At 45.2% G+C, this 21327-nt stretch overlaps 1 protein-coding gene across 1 annotated transcript in view; it reads right to left on the bottom strand.

Moving 5' to 3' along the window:
* LOC119448829 (low-density lipoprotein receptor-related protein 4-like) overlaps nt 1-21327 on the bottom strand; it is a 192902-nt gene that overhangs the window by 30576 nt on the left and 140999 nt on the right. Inside the window, 11 exon segments of the mRNA XM_049665923.1 lie at nt 57-244; nt 815-1023; nt 1895-2026; nt 4871-5047; nt 5997-6090; nt 6092-6219; nt 7639-7660; nt 8398-8768; nt 13200-13325; nt 17455-17607; nt 20183-20314. Of these exon segments, the coding sequence (XP_049521880.1) occupies nt 57-244; nt 815-1023; nt 1895-2026; nt 4871-5047; nt 5997-6090; nt 6092-6219; nt 7639-7660; nt 8398-8768; nt 13200-13325; nt 17455-17607; nt 20183-20314 (1732 nt within the window).

The following is a 21327-nucleotide window of genomic DNA, read 5'->3' as shown; positions in this document are numbered from 1 at the left end:
AGTGCCTGACCGTGAACGGTGCTTCCTAAATCTCAATGTTGGTTTGAGAAGCTCACCCTCTGATGGGATCCACAACGATTCCACGTGGCTTGTCCAGGCCATCATAGATTAGCACAGCCCTGTGGCTCCCGTCCAGGTTGGCCACTTCGATCCTGTCGTTGGCCGCGTCCGTCCAGTACAACTTCCGGTTCACCCAGTCCAAAGCAAGGCCGGCCACGCTCTCCGCGTTTGTACCGACCACGACCTGCGCCGTGCATATATGCAAGACGTGTGTGAACTATATCTATAACAAGATTGCCTTCTTTCTTTGCCTTCGTTAGTAGACACAGTCTTGTTTTTTAAACGATATTATCGCGTTTCTGCAATTACGCGCGCTACATGATGGCTGTTTTGCTGTGCTCAAATTTCTTCTAGGAAAAAAAAATGGCCGCAGTCAATAAGCAGAAAGGGCACACAGGGAAACTGACCCTGCACCGTGTACGTCCGGCCATATGACCAAATATTTTATAAATGCTGTGCACAACGTTCTGCTGCCGTTTATGTACAAGTCAAAGGCGAATGTTTAAATAAGCGTTACAATACCGAACATTCGCTTACTCCTAAGGTATGCACGTAAGCCAGAACACAATTTCGGCTTCAAAGTTTGGTTACCTCAGAATTTACTACGGAAGTTTTGCACGCACATTCCCTTTCATAAGGAAGATTATCACCGGAGGTCCGGATTTTACGTGTTGTGACCTTCAGTTAGCGGCACAGGTGTTATCATTTTTCACAACTACAAGGGCGCTCAAGTAGTTGCGCGCAGAATACCAACCTCTTGGCCATCGCCGTTCCACTTGGCCTTCAGGATGGAGTGGTGCGCGACGTCCGTCCAAAATATCATGTCGGTAGTCGCGTCCCAGTCGAGGTCAACGGCGCTAATGGCGCTTCGGAGTGGCACAGTGACGTCCACGTCGTCCGTGCAATTTAGGCAAAGGCGACGTATGTCACCACGGTGAGCGAAGAGCAGGAATGAGTCCGGCCCTGCGTTGAAATAAAGAGCGGAGGAAAGCTAAAACAAAATGGTATGTGATGATTCTAAAACCTCAATATTATTTGAATGTGACCCTCTCATACGGTGCTGCTTTAAAAAAGTATACGAGGGTAGACAAGCGACGGAAGCCCAAAGATTTGCAGTGAATAGACCGTGATGACCATGCAAGAATATGCCATTACGAAAGATGATTCTTGAGTATCCGTAACAACGTGAGGTCTTTAAAGAGTGTGCGGGATGATTTGGTGATATGTTATTCGCTGCCTGCGTAAGCGTACCGGTGAAAATATGTGTTCTTGAAAACGTGAAATTAGTTGTTTCTTTATTCAGGTAAGTTAACCTGTTAATTGGGTATCTGATGACATTACACGAGCACCGAGACACACTTGATTTCAGCCTTCCTGGAAATATATCGTTCGCGTTTGCTCTTTCAGGACAGGTAAGCAAGCTGTATAAGAGAAACAAACAAAAACAAAAACCCACTCATGCAAGAAAACTAACCCTTGCACCGTTTAATCATGGTCTTCTGATCTGAAGAAAACGAAGAGGCGGCGGGAATCAACCCAAACATACTTTTATAGTAACACGTAATGCAGGCCTTTCTCAACGCTTCTGATCCTCATTGTAGACTCTGTAATTCAATATTAGGAAACTTTTTGCATAAATTCTTTGCCTACTTTCATAGGACGAAGTAACGACGAATTCTACCAGAAAGGAATGGTAGCACTGTACATATATTTAGATTTCTTTGAACGATTATTCTTGATCTCACACACGTTTGGCCCGAACCCCACGCATACGCAAAATAGGATAAATATTTTGAAGACACGGAATTGTGTTCAGGCAAGTGCGAACATCTACACTTACTTTCTATGCACGTGAGGCCGTCACCCTGCAGGTCCAAGCCACTCGGGCAGGCACACGAAGCAGTTTCGTTGTTCGAAACGCAGATGTGGCTGCACTTGATGTCGCTCAACGTGCAAGGATTCGATCCTGGACACGTAGGAAGAAAAAACTAATAGTACAGTGTACCCTCTTTATAACTAAGTGGTCGGGACAGGAAACTGATTCATTACAAGTTGTATTTCGTTGAACGCCGAGATGCTCTAAATGACCCTAGTAACGTGGTACAATTGACTCCCGTTAATTGGACCTCAGTTAATTCAACTTTTCTCCTAGTTGGAACTCACCGGAAGGTCGCAGCGAGAAACCATGCGTTCCTATCGAAGAAACACTCCTTTAGTTCGAACTCAAATCAAGCCGCTTCGAATAATTTGACACACACCGGCGCCGCCTCATCCGCGCAGTGGTTACTAAAAGCTTGAAAAAAGATGAATTTCCTCAACCCGTACTACTGCATGCAGAGGTCTGGAGCTGCTTTATTTCAATTTATTTTTATCTTTTAGTGGATTATGCTTCTTCCATCCTTGAAGCCATCCGTCACCACTTATTTCGTGTCGTGCTACGCTGAGAAAATGTTTAAATATGCGGGTGGAGTCTCGCTTCGAACACACGCAAAAAAAAAAAAAAATCAAGAAAATCATTACAGCCAATTTGAAGAAATAAGCAAAGGATTTGAATTCGTTCATTTTGCCAACGTTTATTGATTAGACCTCTGGGGTATTTCCACCAAATTAGCGGTCTCACAAGGGTCGAATTAGCGGGAGTCGACTGTACTTGCACTTAACAGAGCGGGAGCTCCTAAAATGCATATTTGAACAAAGGCGTGCTTGATAGTGGCGACATTACACTGCCGAAATTCTGCTTTCACACGTGAGCAGCCGGCTTGTCTGTCGGTTGTCCTCACGTGACGCCGTCAGCCCCATCAAGCTGTCGCCCTGTCAGAGTGACATTCGGAAATTATTTAGCCTCTCCGAGCTAATACGAATAAATGGAAAGGATCAACATGTATGCTGTATCGAGCGACCCAATGCTAATGAGCTGTTTCGCAATTTTGCACTGAGAGGAGTCTGGCGCCACTACACTTCCAATAATGCGCCACTACACTCCGAATAATGCTGTCTAAAATGCCTGCACGATCGTTGGGACCACAATAACCTATTAATAACGCAGCAAGTCGAATAAAGTGATTTTGTTATGACGATGGGTTACTGTACTTTAGAAAACACAGCAAAAAACTTTGTGTGCTTGTAAATGGCACAGTAAAACGAAGTGAAGCAAGGCGTCTTATATCGAAGTGGTGTGGTACGTACAAAAGTATTAAAACAAATATTTTATGTGCTGAAGGCAGCAAAGTTGTTGCGGAATCATTACGCAGCCATCTTTTAACTAAAATCATCCAGTCAAGTTCACCACAGCCAAAGTGTGGTGACTATGCTCTCAGCCTGATTAGATTTCATCCTTACCATATACACCACACCGCAGAAAGCCGATTCTGATGATAACTGAGGTGCGCTGCCACTATTGTCAACAATGAAGCCCGACATGAGAGAGCATTACTTTACTATCATGATATCACCTACTATTCCGGATGTATAGTACAACATGCGCATGACAACATTTCTTGTCATAAGCCATCGAAAAGCAAGTGTTCCTACCTAAGAGTTAAAGAGGAAAACTTGTTTTATAAAATATCCTGACACGGAGTTTTACGTGCAGAAGTTGGACAGAGGGAGAGTGGAGGCCATCGGATATATATCAACCACACGAGATTCATTAACATCCACATAAATCCGAGTACAAGTGCGCTTGTTGCATTCCGCCCGAATTTAAACACGGCCGTCGTGACTGAGATCATGGTTAACGTCCCCAGTCCTTTTAATTGAAGGTGTAGTATTATGTACTCCATGGGCATAGCAAGTGATGTGAACGCAGCACGCAGTAATACAATAATCGAATGCGCTGATATCGTCACATGTATAAAGTATTAGGCTCTGCCATACTACAGAATAACTTACTACTGACCTTGGTCGCATTAAAAACGCCAAAGCTCATACAATAGAAAAATGAATATGAGAAACAAGCTAGAAAGTGCTGGTTAATTGCAATGCATTATTCGGAACGCTCAATATACAATGAAGTAGTGCTCTACCTCGGAAAGCTGAGAGTATAATGACCTCGGAGCAACTACGCTTGCTGAGCTCTTCGAGTCAAAGCAGGAATTCTCAATATTCTATCCTAAAAAAATTTAAGCCAGTTCCACGCTTGTGAAATCTGATGAAACAGCGGAGCTCTGCAAGCGTGGTGATCATGCTCGCCTTCTGACCGTGAGTACACGAGTTAGTACTTTCTTGACCGTGAGGCCAAGAAAGTTTATATTGTTTTTCTCTCTCTATCCCTCTTCCTTTCTCGCTCTCATTTTCTCTTTCTCTCGCCCATAGCGTTAGAATCGTCGGTGCAATGCAACCGTATGGTTCCCATAAATGCATGTTCTGGAAGCGTGGGTGTATGGCGCATTGGTTATGGCGCTCGCCTTCGGACCGTAGGTACCCGGGTTCAAATCCCGCCTCGTCAAGAAAGTTCATTTTGTTTTCTTTATTTTTCTCGCTCTCTGTCTGTCGCTCTCTCTCTCTCTGTACCACCTCTGCTCCTATGCTCTGCTTTCACGCTCTCCCATCTCGGCGATGCTGCGCATGACAACGAGACCAATGTAGCAAGGCTTTAACAGATCCGCTGTAAGAAGCATGAATGGTTCGTAAATATGCTTTTCAATACCTCGTACGGCATTTGTCTGAATCATAAAGAATCTTGTGCACTCACTACGAGCTATACATCTGTGAATACTGCGTTGAATCAGTGTCATCGGCCATACCATGCTGAATACACCGGTTCTCTCTCTTGAATTGGTACAATTGATTAGGTTCTGTGAAACCCTACCATCCGGCTGGCGCAGACTCTGGACCACTTTGATGTCCATGGGAAAGGACAGCTTGGGGTGGAAGATGGACGGCTCGTGCTGGCCGAATTTTGTAGCAGTGTGGATACTCTTGGTTTGCCAGTCCGTCCAGTAAAGCGTGTCCTCGAATATGGTAACTGCAAATGGGTGCGGCAGACCTGAAATAAATCAGCATATACATTAAACAGAGAGAAGTGCGGCTGTGCACGAATGCTGTGGAATTCTTAGGTAAATCCATAAGTTGGTTATGAACATAAGTTGGTTATGAACCTATGAACAGCACCGGTGGTAAATATGCTAATGACATATACTACAGACCGCAATAAAACTGCGACTTGGGAGAGTTGGTAATGCTTCATCTTGAAATAAAACAGCGCGCAAGAAAGAGGACGGATTTAACAAGTGGCACACACAGCAAGCGCTGTGTTGTGTAACACCAGACCAAGCTCTCTTACAATGAAACAGGTATAATCAACACAAGCAAACTGTTTATAATAAAGTATTTCTTATGCAATAAAGTAACATGTGGCCTGTACGCAGGCGCTGCAAAAATTTATTCACGGAGTTTTAATAAACGCCGTACGTATAAGAACAGTGGTTAAAAAAAGAAAAAAAAAAGAAACGACGGCGCACATGTACAAGATGAGCTGCCCACACAAGCTGGCACATCTGCTGCTTTGAGGACATCTGTAGAGATAATCTGTCTGTTCGCTCCTTAGCAGGTTTTGAAGCGGCCTTTTTAAAATTGGCATAACTCAGCATTTAGGACAGCTTTTTTTTCTTCACACTGATTCATTTACGCTTCCTCTTGGGACTACTGGACAACCTACCTTCTTAGCGTCATTTTGAACACCCAGAAGCGTGCGGCTATACCAACACCAGAGTTATTTTTCATGCATCAGAAAAGTGTAACCCCTTGGTATAATCGTACCAAAGCAGTTGTCGCACATACACCCGGCGCTACAGCAAGCAGTTTGTAACAGTTTGAAAGACATGAATAATACTTTGGATTTCTAGCCCACGTCCTTTTCCATCTTTCAGCTTTGTAAATATGACGCACCATGAACCAGACCACGTTTCTGCCTCACTTGCAAGCACACCACGTACCCGCTTCGATGACCTTTTTGCGGTTGGCGCCGTCCAGGTCGGCGCTCTCAATCTGGTGATGCTTGGCGTCCGCCCAGAAGATACGGTCACTGCCAGTAGTCGATGGTCAGCCCGTTGGGCCAGAACAGTGAAGTGTCCGCGATGGCTCGCCGACCCGATCCGTCGGTGTAGATGCGCTCGATGCGTGGTCGCGCGCCCCAGTCCGTCCAGAACACGGTGCTGATAGGGATGAAAAAAACACAAAAAAAACAAGAGCGTAAGCCTGTTGGAAGTATAGTTTTTTTTTGTCTAATGAAACTCCTTATTCATTATAGCCTTTATCATTTAGCACTTGATTGCCATAACGTTGAAGAGGAAATGATTCAGTAACAATTGCGCCCAGTCCAGCTTATGCCCTCATTTCGCTCGCTGTTCATTGTATTATATTTGGAAACCAAGTGAATATAATCAATCAATCAATCAATCAATCAATCAATCACGTTTATTTAACGTGCCCAGGAACAACCCTAAGGTCTGAGTGCTGGCACACGCATACATTACAAACCAAAAACTAAACACTCAGGGAAAAATCATTAAAAAATAAATGAATAAAAATGAAAATTGTGAAAAGAAGAGAGTACCGACAACAAAGCGCAAAGTAAATACAAAAGAAAAAGGAGGAGAAGGGCACTTGAACAATACATGAAATTATAACACAAGGCAAAGCTCGGAAAAGAACGATGACAAGGAGTTATGAAAGATATCAAGATCACGAAAGTAAGCGTTATAAATACTCTGTATCCTGTGGACAGTTGAGTGTTCGTGATGACAGGCAGGAACATAGAAAGGTCTATGTTCTCTGGTGATCTTGCATGGTATACGAAACATGACACAGCTGCGTAGTTCGGGACACGTGAGGTTAGCGTGAAGGAGTTTGAAGAGAAACGGAAGGTCATATAATAATAATAATAATAATAATAATAATAATAATAATAATAATAATAATAATAATAATAATAATAATAATAATAATAATAATAATAATAATAATAATAATGAATTATTCAATCAAATGTTTATTATATATAGTGCCCAAGAGTAGCTATAGAGCCTTCGTACTGGTGCACGTAAAAATTATACGCAGGACAAAATGTACAGAAAAGACACATTTGGCAGACAAAACAACGTGAGGTAGAGAAACAAGGGGAACAGAAAACGAGGAGGGGAGAGTAAAAGGGAGTACATCATGCTACATGATTACGTACACATATACAAAATACAGAGAGTTAACTCTGGAATATGTCAAAACAGGCAGAATACTCATTACGTGTTTTCTGGAGCAGAGCGCGGAATGCGGCCGAGTATTCTTTTGTGGCGCAGAAAATTGTAAATGCTCAACAAGCTTTGCGTATTGTATTGTGCCATATAGGGGAACAAAGGTTGCGATTTAACACGCTTTGATTTTAGAGATGTGAGTTAAAGCATGTTTGAGAGGGCTGAACTGTGGTAGCCAAAAGGGCAAAAGCGGTGCTGGAAACAATCAATTTATTCTGGACGTAGTCAGTGGGGTTAGAAGTAGATTACCACACTTCGTCCAAATAACAAAGGCATATTGCAGTAATGGAAGGCACACAGGATAATACAATTTCAGAATGACAGTATGGGAGTGGAAGTAATGCGATACCCTACAGACAGAACCAAGAGCGCGAAGTGCATGTTGTTACCGTGTGAAGAGAAGCATAGCGTTTTGCTGAAGTACACACTAAGATCTTTCGTTGCATCAACCCTGGGAAATTGAGCATCACGAAGGGTGCATGAAAATTGCCCATGGTGTGTTGCACGTGCACATGAAAAATTACACATGGATGATAATAATATCGTCCACCACAGTTGAGGTTCTGAGTCTACTCACACACATTGTTTCCAGATTGTAAACAAGATAAAAGAAGCCGTGAGCTTAGCCTAAAAGCTGTGGGTATGACGGAAGAGTAAATGCGAGGCTCCTGTCAGTGGCCAGGACAACAGGAAGAAAAACCTACGGTCTGTTCTATCTGTCTGCCTCTCCTTCTCTCATTCCTGCTTCTTAACGATTACTAGCGAAGTATCGTTTGCCATGCCGGCTGACGTTTAAAATCAACTATAACATCTATGCAAATCCGTAACTCACCGAATTAAAACCGCGCTTCAACTACCCCATCGTGTGCTTGCATGACAAGTATCACCATGCAAGCGAAGTAGACGTGACATCAAACGACGTGTTGCATTGCTCGTACTCTTTCCTTATACGCTTTGCACACCTAATTTACTGATCTAATCGATCACTGTGCTTGTGTAACGAACGCCTGCCACCTGCGCCTTCTGGTACACACACTTCGACTCGCGTAATTCTACTCACGAGAACTGCGGGTAGACAACAATAGGCTCTCGGCTTGTCCAGGTCTTTCCATACAAGCGCCCTCCTCTGATGGCCGTCGACGCCCACGGACTCGACGCGACCCATGCCTGAGTCGGTCCAGTAGACGCGCCCCATGAGCCAGTCCACGGCCAGCCCGTCAGGGTTGCCCAGCCCACGGGAGACGACGGTGTGCACGTTGTCGGCAGTGCAGTTGCTGAGGCTGCAGGCCCGGATGACGTCGACGGTGATGTCGGACCAGAAGAGCGTGTCCTGTGCCAGATGATAGTCGAGCGCCACGGCGTTCTGCAGCTTGGCGGCCACGGAGGTGTACTCGGACTTGTCCATCGTGATGCGTCTGATGTCGGCGCCGTTGGCGAACACCACGTACGCCTCCGAACCTGCGCAGCCGAGCCGACAACCGTGTGATGGAGGAGTCACCAATACCGTATTCACTGTCGATAGTAGGTTGCAATAAAGATTGTCCTGGAAAAAATGCTTCTTTCAACAGTCTGAGAAACCAGCATGGGCCCTACCCGCCTGGAGCACTCAGACATCGATTTCTTTTTTTTTTGTCATCACTGCGTGTTATTCTCTGCTGTACCTATTTATATGTCTTCTTCAGGGATTTTTCGTCAGTCTTCCGTAGAACGAGATCAGTTTAGTAGCTTAAAGACACAATGGCCAAACCCAAGTCAGCACATTGGGCACCACATGGCAATCGAATGAACCCGTTGACAGCTGCGCGGAGGACTGTAATATGGCTCATGACGCCATTTGGAGTTACACAGTCACGAAACCATCAGTTTGCAGATTCAATCGGTTTAGTACATCTTAAAAATGTAACTTGTACAATACCTCGGATGAAATTATCAAGCCTAATTCGGGATCAGTTCTTGACGCTTGGGTTGTAACGTTATGTAATCACCGATAGGATTCCAACTTCAAATAAGTACTACGTTGTAGCAGGGTTGCCTTTACTATATTAGGTAAATGGCGTAGAAATGCTGTCGGTGCTTGCGCCAGGTTATCACTTGCTGAACCGGCGTGACGGTGTCATAGAAAGCCCGGAATGTATGAAAGAGCGATGTATACTATAGCATCATGATTAAAAGAAACAAAATAGATTTTGTCAGTAGAATGGCTCACGACTTCATACTCAAAGAAATCTCGGCGCTAAACCTAGGGGCTAGATTCTTTACCTTTGTGGAATCCTTCCTCAGGGGCAGGACGGCGGCTATCAAAGTAGGACCGAATGTGTAACATGCGCTCTACGCTGACGATATCACAATTTGGTGCCCGGGAGGTTCAGAGGCGGCCGTCGAGCAGGCGCTCCAGGAAGCCCTAGAAGTTACTCAGTCCTTCCTTTACGGAACGGGACTTAAGCTCTCCCCGAATGAATCCGAACTTTTACTACACAGGCCACCGAGGCAGGGGGTTCGAGGGCTAACACCTCTAGACCAGATTATGAGGAATGATCAGAGGATCCCCAGGGTCGACTCGATTAGAATCCTCGGGTTGCTGCTTGACTCCAGGGGGTGTAATGCCATGACCATTGCTCAACTCACGTCCAAAACTGAAAGTATTCTTAGACTGATCACGAGAGTGTCTAATAAGAAAGGAAGGATTGGTGATGACAACCTGCTTAGAGCGCATCACACATTCCTCATGAGCCATGTCAATTATATTGTTTTCAGCCTTACATCGGACAAAAACGGACAGGGACAAACTAGACACCCTGATGCGGAAAATCATCAAGAAAGTGTTGGGCATCCCGATTACTGCAAGCACTGAGAAACTCATGGAGCTGGGGGTCAGCGCAGGTTGTGAGACTTTCGGGCTCTCGGGTCGGCCGACGTCTTCTTGAGGCAGCGGGTCTTCGACCTAGCTTCAGCCTGAGGGAGATTGTACAACTTGATGTTAAATTAAGACGCACCTACGTCGTTGATCCGTTTCCTAGAAATGTACATCCGCAGCACAATAAGGGAAGGCGAGTAGCCCGAGCTAAAGCGTTTTTAAAGAACATTTCAGGCATTGAATCCTTTGTAGATGCCGCCTAGTATGGTTGTGGGGATAAATTCACAGTCTCTGCTGTTAACGACAGGGGTGAACTTCGCGGCTTCGGTAAGGACTAACACGGTCGATGTGGCTGAGCAGGTTGCCATCGCCATCGCAATGCTTGATCCCAAACGATCGATTATTTACACGGACTCCCGCGTGGCGGTCAGGGCCTTCGTCTCAGGCATCGTAGCAAAAGAAGCGGCAGCGCTTCTAAAAAAGAAATCAGACACAGACTCTGTCCACCACATTACTTGGTTCCCAGCACATGGGAGACGACGTGTTGCCGGGCCGCCTGAACCCCAATGAGATTGCTCATCACCGTGCGCAAGAACTCACGCGCCGCGACGGGGGTAGGACCTCTGCGAGTTCGGAGACTATTGGCCATAGTGACCCTCTGCTTACGTTCCATGAAATTACGGCACATTATAAAGGGGAGCGGCGACGTTTTCCACCACCCCATCCTAAATTGAGTAGAGCACATTCCCGTTCGCTCAAGATGCTTCAGACGGGTTCGTACCCATCGAGAGGCTTCCTGAGCAGACTACACACAGAGATTGATCCTCATTGTCCGGATTGCGGGGAACAATTCTGTACTTTAGCCCACATGCTCTGGCAGTGCCCTGTGTTACACGACTTCAACAACAGCGAGTACTGGGAGAAGGCCATCACGAGCACTAAACAGGAAGACCAGTATAAGGCTGTCCAGAGGGCCCGTGAGAGAGCAGAGAGGCATGGCCTCCCGGTTCCAACATGGGATTAGCCAACAGCTAGCCAGGGGCCTCTCTGGGGCTGCAATGGCTGGATCCTCAGGCCCTTAATAAAGTTCTTTGTCTGTCTGTCAGTAGAAGGGTTGCATGTACGCGTATAGCAATGCTACCGTTATAGCAGCAAATACGTGCTGTTTCTTGCTGTGATTTGTGACGTTAGCTGTCCTATATACTATATGTCTGAATAATTACGAGGGTCAGTCAAATGACAACCTTCATTTCTTTTAAATAATTTATTGAGCAAATGAAAAACGCTGTAGCATGTCTTTTCTAAATTATCTCCCCCGTGCTCAATGCAAGTTTCCAACACTTATGAAGTGCCTGAATTCCCGTGGAAAATAAGTGCTCTTGTTTGGCTGCGCAACGAATCATGCACCACTCAGTGTACCTCTTCATCTGATGGGAACTTCATTCTTCCCAGTGCCTCCTTCAGTGTATGGTCCAAACATGATAATCACTCGGGGCGTGATATGGTGAGCAACGAGAATGTGGCAGACACTCAATGTGCACGTCTTCAATGGTCGCACTAGTTACAGGGTCAGTGTGAAGACATGCATTTTGGTGATCTGGAGTCAACTTCATGTGCTTTACTGCCCGCTGAAGGCCTTTGTGAGATGTCACGTCAATTGTAGAGTTTCTACTTTGCTTGTACAACCCGCTGCTGTGATAGAGACGCACTGTCATACTTAGCTTTTATTTTCGGTGAATTTTATTAGGTTTTGCTCCTTCACTTGTCAAGAATACCGTAACAACGTTTTTCTTATTTGGCGCATCTCTCAAGTGGAGTGGCCATCTTGACACCGAAACTATAGCGACACTTATTGAACTGTGCACTTATGCCGCCTACTAAATATTTCTTGTACTTATAGCGACCGACACTTTCGCCATCGCACAGGTTAGTTGCACAAAATTTAGTAATCCTATTCCAAATTTAAGGTTCTCGTTTGACTGGTCCTTGTAATAACAACATGTGCTTATAAATGTGTTCTGTTTTTCTTATAACAGCGAAGCTAATCTAGCTAGCCGTACAAAGTGGCGCCTGCTGACGCGAAACACGTATGACGTCCCGAACACGACCTATGACGTCACTGCGTTGCCTAGCAACCACCTCGCCGAGCAGCGTGTGCCTCGCCTCCTCTCCGTGCTGTGCACATGTTGCCTTGACATGCGACGTTAAGGAGAGGGAAGGAGAGCATGTGCTTGGGGGGCGCTATGGTCGGGAGAGAGAAAGAGAAAACGAGAGCGAGCTGGAGAGCGAAAGACATTATAGCAGCACCAACGAGGCAACGCGCAGAACTGCTGCCGACGCGCACGTTTCGCCTAGCCGCGCATGCGCCGAAGCAGTAGCGATGACGTCACCTTGCGTTGCCTAGTAACCGCCGGCGCAGGTGCACGCTCGCTTCGCCCGACACAGACACGGCTTCTGCCTGCCTGCCTGCGTTTGTGGCATGCCAGGAACGCTGTCGCCCGTAGGCGCCGTTGCGTCCAGCGCTAGTCACGCGAAATGTCGCGAAAGGGATGGTACCTCCGAAAATGATCGCCCCAGGATACTTTCCCCCACATGCGTAGTTAAGTTAAACCAAGTGAAGACCTAGCAGGAACCAAGTTAATACCTAGCAGGAGTAGCCAGTAAGACTTGAGGATCGACACTTTCGCTGTGCCTAAGCTTTGCATGACCAAGAGCAAACTTGCCCGCTTTTCTTTCTTTTCCTATTTAAGAATCCCAGCGCGCTTTTATGTGACTATGACGTAAGGTATGTCAGCTCGTCCAATGGAAAAAAAAAATGTTGCTATGCTTAGCGCACTCTTTTTGTAACTCTTAACACCTACTTAAACATGCATTCATCATGCATTACTTTACTGCGTCATACAGCGTGTGATACTTTCTAATAATATTCTCAACTTCGAAAATTGTTACAGCCTTAACACAAAAATTTGGCTTGCTCCCTACTTTCCATACATGTATTTTACCATACTTGTGTTTTACCAACGCAAGTGACACACCTTGCGCCTTGCAGTGCCGCTTGTCGTCCCGCAGCCTGTAGCCCTCCTTGCAAAGACACTGGAAGCCCGGCACGGTGTTCACACACGCCTGGCTGCAGGTGCCTTCGTACGTACACTCGTCCACGTCTGCGTTGGGGAGAGGGCAAGAAGAAACAGTCGGCTTAGAATATACTCCGACACACGTTGTGCTCAACAGTTATCGCATACCTGCCAACTTGTGAACTTTCAAATTCGCAAAAATGTCAAGGACTTGACAAACCGGTGGGTTGTACGCATTTCTTTCTTTTTTTTTCAGTTTGCCTTGAACACACATGTTTTTGGGATACATATTCACCTTATTAACAATGATTTACTTATCGACGCAGCACAATGGAGGCAACAAATGTGGCACAATAGCGACTGAAAAGCAACACGTATAATGTTCTTATACAGCAATTACTATCAGCGACTGGGCTATTTCGATTCGAGGCGTTCAAGAAGCTTGTCTGAATAAACGTGCTTGAAACAAGTACCATCTGGCATAAGGCGTGTTTCGGTGCCACAAAAGGGCGGCATAGGAACCGTCGCATTTTATTTCTTGTATGGATTATGTTTGTGACGTTAGACCTCCGCCCATGTCATGACTACCTTGAAAAATAAATCCTTTTGTTTATGGCGAGCAGAATTGACTTTGCTTAAAACATAATGCAACATTTGTAAAATTATAGAGCGGACCGAATCCGTAAACTTTACGAAAAATTTGGCAGAGTATTGTGATATGCACGCTCAGCAAAGGGCTAAGCTGCTTGCAATCCCGGAACTCCCGAAGTTCCTTTCCCTCTTCAATACATTTAGCTACAATACCTACAGGGACATAAATTCGTTTTCGCAGAATGGACACCAAAAATAATTATAAACGGCATGTACATTATTGATAAACAGCACGAAAGAAAATGGCAGGGCACACTATATAAACGACGCATTCAAAGGTTCTTTGTTACATACATACATATATAGATTAGGCGTATAAAAGGTCATCGACAACTAATTTCATCATATCTGTAAACGTGGTTGTAGTCTTATGCATGTGCTTAGCGGAATGTTGAAGAAAAACAAAAACAAAATGTTCGGCTCCGCCATCATTTAGATCTGCTCAAGATTACAACAATATCTTTCGCTCGGTGCATGGAGCTCGAGATTGTTGCTGTATGCGAAGGAGGCGATTCGATAACGCAATTAACGGATGAGCACGCTTAAAACATTCTCTTTTTTTTTCAACAGTGGTACGGCGTTTACTCAATCCTCTTGCAAAAAAATTTGCCTTCCGTGCTGCGAAGTTGATGCGAGAGCCTCTGCCTGTGCCAGCCACTGCACCACTTTTCACGAACCATAGAGAACTTTGGCTTTTAAGCTAATCCTCCGTTCGCGTACGCGCCGTACGACAAATGCGGAGTCATGACGTCGTCTTTTGGTTTTACCACAACAGACACTGAACAGCTGGAGCACCGCCAACGTTAATTTAATTAATCCCTCGGCTTATCAGTCCGCAGTGAAACGCGGCAAGCCTGCAGTATATGAGTCCTTCGATGCCGGATATATAGAATGGCCATCCGCACATTACAGCCTTATGGTGTATTGTATCTCGTGTTTTCGTTCCAGTAGTAGAACTTGTATATGGAAATGAAGAAAGGACAACGAGGCCTCGTGCGCTCTAACCTCTTACTTTGTCCTGGAAAAGGGAAAAAGGAAAGAAAGAGGGATGGAAGTTGATGATGATGACAAAGGTGCTAGTCAGCGATCATGCTAGTAATAATGGTAGTCCCCAACACACTGGAGCATATCTCAAGTCTAGAGGCTAGTGCATGCTCCACATAAAAATTGTAGCATTACCTGTACTTTTATTGTAGTATAATTTCGGGTCGGGCCGAGGGCCTAAAATGAATCCGACTGAGAATGGCTTGACATCGACGTTTTCTCGTACTACCTAGGTGGTGCAGATTCTCAGTGAGGCATCTTAAAGCGTGAAGGGCACGAGAGCCATTTATCTGTTGCGTGTGCAAGTGGTAATAAAGTAATGACCTTAAGCGCGCCACCGTGTCATCGCGGACAGTTGCATTCTTTCTACGTTTGTTTCTTTTTTACCTAATTTCTATATCCTTCATACGTTCTAGACTTTCCGCCAAGTAAAGGAGACCCAATCGATTACAACGTGCGGGTACCCTCACTGTTCTGTATCCCTTCTTATCAAATTCAACTCCACGAAAGGGCACGGTAATACTTTCCCAATATAAGCGCATGAACTTAAATACTACATAAAACATTAACCTTCATCAATGCCCAGTCTACCTCATTTACGAACATTACATTGAAAATACTTTTTACTGGGAGAGCAAAGCAGAACAGAAGAAATGCAGGGAGGTTTAATCAGACGCACGTCCGGTTTGCTACCCTGCAATGAGCGATAGGAATAAACAGAAAGGGGAGACAGAAAGAGCACTAGTTTCCCGCACACTTGAAAGTACGCACCATATCTTTAAACGGTCGCCGAAACCTGCCGACGTTCAGATATAGCGTTTGATGTACTACATAGCGCAATTCGATTGAGAAGACAACCGTTTATGCAGCGATGCCGCAGCCCTTTCCTGCAGCCACCACAGGGAAAGAGAGTGAAGGGATAAGAGGAGGGCCATTTTACAACCGTAAACTGCTATAGGCTCATTCCAAAAGCCGTTTCCGGTCGCGATGATGCCGCCGCCACCACATGCGAAAAAAGGTACCCGGTCTCCGCCGGGATCGAGCCCAGGCCCGCTGCGTGGGAGGCGGATACTCTACCACTGAGCCACGCAAGCGCTTGCTATCCTAGAGCGGGAAAGGCGCTAGCCATCGGCGATGGAACGCGTCGGCTTGCACGTGCGACGGCGTCCAAAGCAGGCCGCGTCGGCCGCGTTGCAATGGGAGTGAATGTGACAGCCTTAGTTGCATTACCGGCTGCTTGGCTGGGCTGAACAACGCTAGCCATCCGCGATGGAAAGTGTCGGCTTGCACGCGCAACGGCGTCTCAAGTGCGTTCCTGACGCATTCACTCAAATTACTAGGTAGTAATGTCGAAACGCTCGTCTAGCTTACGCTGTGACTGTGCTGCGTGTGCCGCGCAGGCCTGGCATTTTTTTTTTTCTGAGCGCCACGCCTCTCGTGAGACAGCATGTGCCCAGCAGTCCATCCATTCACTTGCGTGCACAATGTTACGAACGTATGTCTCTAACAGAGCCTAATTGTTCCATCGAATTGTTGCTTATTGCCTTAAACTGAGGGGTTTTGCGTGGCAAAACAGCGAACTGATTATGAGGTACGCCGTGGTAAATTTTTATTTATTGGCTATGTTCACAACCTCCAGTATAGCCCTGGGTGCTTAAAGAAATTTGACGAAATATTTATTTTGATATTGCAAATGCTGGATCTAGAAGTTTTAAGTTTGTAAGAAATACGTTTGCTACGAAAGATTTTTAATTCGATCAGGTTACTGTTGGCGACGAACTCGCACGGAAATTCAGTTGGGTGAGAGGACGCACCCTTTCTATTGTTGGTGAAAATGCGGCCGCCAACCATCAACAACTGACCGCCGATCACCGACCATGAAAACAGGGAAAGAATGAAAGAAATCAGTTCGCTTTAAAAGCTGCTCGCCTTAAAAACTCACGGTAGCAATTTCCAGGGAAAGAAAAGTGGGAAAAGGAGGTGCTTTTGATAAAGATGCTCTAATACATAGGAATAGTTCCTTACGAAACACCCATGCAGTGTAAGTCAGGTATTACAAGTGCATGAATCTACAAGCATACGTATGCTGGCATCTGAATCATTACTTTAAGTCTTTCTTGCCTCCAGCAAGTATACAGGAGCTGAAAATGCACAATGGTGTACAAAGAAAACTTGCGAAGAACTTCCGATTTTATCATCTACGGCAAGCATGGCATGCGTTCCCATTTTCTTTTTATCGTCATGTTTGCTGCTGTATACGAGCGAAATGAGCTTAGGAAGAGATAGGAGACTCCAGTTGAGAACTTCGGGCCGCAAGTTAGAAATGCTAGGTGAATAAGAGAAAACAAAATTACTTGCCTTACCGAGGCAGAGGAGCATGAAGGGTACCATATGCACATACACTCTATATTGCCTTTGACCAGAACGCTGCTCAAGAAAAAAACATGCGCAGGGAACGTGGAGAAGCGCACGGTAGATGGAAGATGAAAATACATCCAGAGAGGAAAGCCAAACTTCTTACCGAGACAGGAGCGTCCGTCTGGCGCCAGCTGGTACCCCTCCTTGCAGGAGCAGCGCTGACCCGTGGCGGTGGCCATGCACTGGTGCTGGCAGGGAAAGCCATCCTCCCGGCATGGAGTGCTCGTCTCTATGTGAGGGAAACGAAGCAGAAAGTCTAGCGCGGGTTCTTAGCCGAACAGGCACTACGTACCGCGAACACAAACACACAAACATACAGAAGCATGCATTCGGTTTGTTTCCTAGTTATTAGTTACTACCACATGCTCACGTATCGACAAGCAAAGCTCTGATAGTCGTTATGTTCGAGGCCACAAAAACTATTGACGTTACAGACCGCGGCGAGAACTTCCACTTCTACTTTTCTTTTTCTTTATCCTCGCATAGAGACGAAATTTAAGTGCAGGAAAAAAAAGAGATGAGGATAAATTAAAAAAGAGAACACGGGAGCCCAACTTCCAACTGAATTTTCAACCAAGTTATCAGCTGCGTTTTCTTCTTGAACTTGTTCCCGTCAGTTCTTTTTCTATGCTAAAGGTTTTTTTTCCTCTTCGTGAATTACCATCTCCCTCAAAGACACAAACTTATCAACTTGGTGGTCTAGCATTGCCTGATAGAGTACTTGCCGTTAGGCATAATACAGTATAGGATTTCTGGCTATGGAAGAGTGCTATGTCTCTAGAAATCACCGCAGCCTGCTGGACACGATGTCCGGTGATAGGTATAATTGCGTTGTATTACAACATTTTTGAACATTTCTCTATTTCATTTAACCACAGAGTTTAGTTTTATGTTAAGAAAGACTAAAGTACGGTGAACAGGCTACACACGTCAGCGAATATTGTTCGCGTACTACAACTTTAAAAACATAGATTAGGTTTGCGTCTAACAGGAATGCATAACTTTAGCGTGGCTTCGCAAAGAAATGGCTTATATTTTAGAATGTTCAGCATACAGTGACAGCAGTAGCGTGCAGTAGACAACAGTGCCAGCTGTGGTTATACTGACAGGGCGCGGTAGACTGCGAGGTCACCAACCTTAAACATGGTTTTCTAGTTATGCTTCAGGCCACAAAATATGACACAAACTTTCTATTTACTCACATTGCTACGTGTCTGAATCGACAAAGTTCAAAAGTACGAAAATGTTCATTTCCATGGCAATATTGTAACCTTCTAGCACCATCGTAGCCTTAATTTGCAAGCATGCTTCATACATTTCGTACCTTTTACCGGAACTATCAGTCGGTCATGTATCTAATAATCAGGTAATATTGTAGTAATAAACGACATGCAACAGTCTAGTAGCGAAACAACTTGCATAGGAAAAATATAGAAACCGCTCTAGGAACGCTCCTTTAAGAAAAGAGCGCTTTTAATACAGTGTAAAGTTTTCGGAAGCAAAGTAGCACATGCTGAAAGGGTTTGTCAATTTCTTGCACTAATCTTGATTCAGCTAGCAACACGGCCAATTCCATGTGACTTATGCAAGCCTCGAAGCACACAACCAAATGCTGACGAAAAATTGAATTTATGAAGTTGTACGGTACTGTTTATTGCAGAGTTTGTAACTAGGCTGCTTTAAAAATTTGTAAGTATAATCTTCCAAAACTATATCTTTAAGAACGTAATAATGCAGCGCGGGGTGTCGCAACACATGAAAACGTTTCCTGTATGCAAGTTGTACGTGCGAAACAGGGAATTTCTATTAAGGCCCAGCATGAAAAGGCGACCAAGTGTGGCTTATATTGGGTGCTTTGGTTTCGGCAAGTGTCGGGGCTTGTTAACAATATGATTTCTTTAGATACGCACTAATATTGACAGCTCGCCAGACCTGAATCCTTTCTCAGCTTCACAGTAGTACCACCTGCATCGAGACTACATATCTCGCCTCTGGCGAGCAATGCATGCTTCCTTTTTCTATAACTTGGGTAATTCGGAGAAAATAGATACACTTTTTCAAAAAATGAAACTGATTTTTTCCAATGGGTTTCCAAACTTTGATTTCTTCATGTTCCCAGGGCTACGTACACATGTCTTTGTGGAGCACTTTCACTTGTGAACGTTTCTCCAGATTTCGGTATTCATTTAGTGATACTGCGATCACATAGTAATTTTGTCAAATGGAAAACACCAACATGACAAATAAATAACAATTACTTTTATGTAAAGCAGAAATATGACACAATTTTCGCGCTAAATAAAGTAAGGAGACAAATACTGCAAATGAAGAGCCCGAAGGATGCTAAATATGCAGATAAACTGACTAACCTACTCATCTATGTTGGCAAACATTTACGCGGAAAGTGAAACAAGCGACAAACGTACGTATACACTGCGGTTCGGGATCCACACAAAACTTCACTTCCAGCAAGTCTGAAAACGAGGCAGCCTTCAACGCGGTATGATCACGAGAACTTTAGGAGCACGTGTTTTTTTCATCTAAATATATCCTAGAAAACTTTGGTAAAGGCACAAAAATAAATAAAAAGTGTGGCGCTTGCCCTCGTTAGCCACGTGGCGTCGAAATGTCTTAGAAAGCCACGTTTCAAATATGGCTCCAATTTCAGGAAGCTTGGAATTCAGGAATGGGAGAGCTGACTTGAAAAGCACTGGAGACCTGATAGGACTGTGACAAGAGACGCTGGAAATCGGCATACGGTACGGGATAACGTTTCAGCGTCGGCTCGTGTTACAGTGAAGCAAAGAGCAAAGCAAGCGGCAGCAGCTCACTGCAGGTCGTGTTCTGAGCTTCGTCCGAGCGGTCCGGGCAGTCCGGCGTCCCGTTGCACACGAGCCGCTCCACGATGCAGGTGCCGTCTAGGCAACGGAAGTGGCCAGGGTCGCAGGCAACCTCGCGCCCTACTGCATGGGGAGATGTGGGCAAGAACACGGCAGGTGCATCGACGTTAGTTGCAGAGCGAGGGTTGTTTTCCTTTCCTAGGATGACAAGTCCGCGCGGCGCCAATTGCGGCTCCTAAATGGAAACTATGCAGTGAGAGGCACCTGTGAAAGACTTTATGGTGAACACAGGCTTAGCGGTGCGAGCTGCAGTTACGGGTTAAATTCTTGCATTTCTTTACGCAAGAGCGCCTAATGCCCTAACGCTGACTTCATGTCTCCGCTCTTTCTCTTTATTCACGTAGCACGACTATATACTGAACAGTCGTTGGGACGTACAAAACGCAAAAGATATTGATCCCATAGGACCTTGGAAAAGTGTCTATTGTATCATTTTTCAACTGTACAATTCGCGCCCAAGCATTCATTGTATTCATTATTGAGTTGTCCGTCCGACATACTATCTGGCGCAAAGAAGGTGTGTATATATTTTTTCTACAATTTATTTCATATTACAGCAGCGATAATGAACTGATGATGTTTTTATAAATACACATCAGTGCTGTTTTGGCGTTCATTCTCCCTCGCTTAACCATGGCCTTAGAAGATTCAAATTAAACGTCGTTCTGCTAGGAAGGCACAAAAACATTGTTTGAGACTGTGGGTCAAGTGTCATCATATTCCTGACCCCTGGAAGAGTAGGCAGGCGTTGTGCCCCTCTCGGTGGCAGTTGTCAGCTTGCTCCCTCCCTATTTCCTCAAACCAAATAATAATAATAATCCTGACCGCGAAGCGGAGCATCAGATGTAATAAAATAAAGTGTGGTGCGAAACTTGAGGAGGGTACTTAGACCTGGGGAGGGGTGCGCGGTATTTTACAAGTATCCAGCTAGTCGAGTGTCCGTTCCGGCTGCGGCTGGCGTGCTGATTGGCTGGGATAGGGTACGAGCGAAAAGGAGGTAGGCGCTCCGAGCCTTCCTCCTTCTGACTCGTACAGCTCCAGCCAATCACGCCGGCAGAAATGGGCAGCCAAGTAAG

Source organism: Dermacentor silvarum, chromosome 4 (assembly GCF_013339745.2).
Source record: "Dermacentor silvarum isolate Dsil-2018 chromosome 4, BIME_Dsil_1.4, whole genome shotgun sequence".
NCBI classification, from domain to species: domain Eukaryota; kingdom Metazoa; phylum Arthropoda; class Arachnida; order Ixodida; family Ixodidae; genus Dermacentor; species Dermacentor silvarum.
This window is presented reverse-complemented; position numbering and strand designations above follow the sequence as displayed.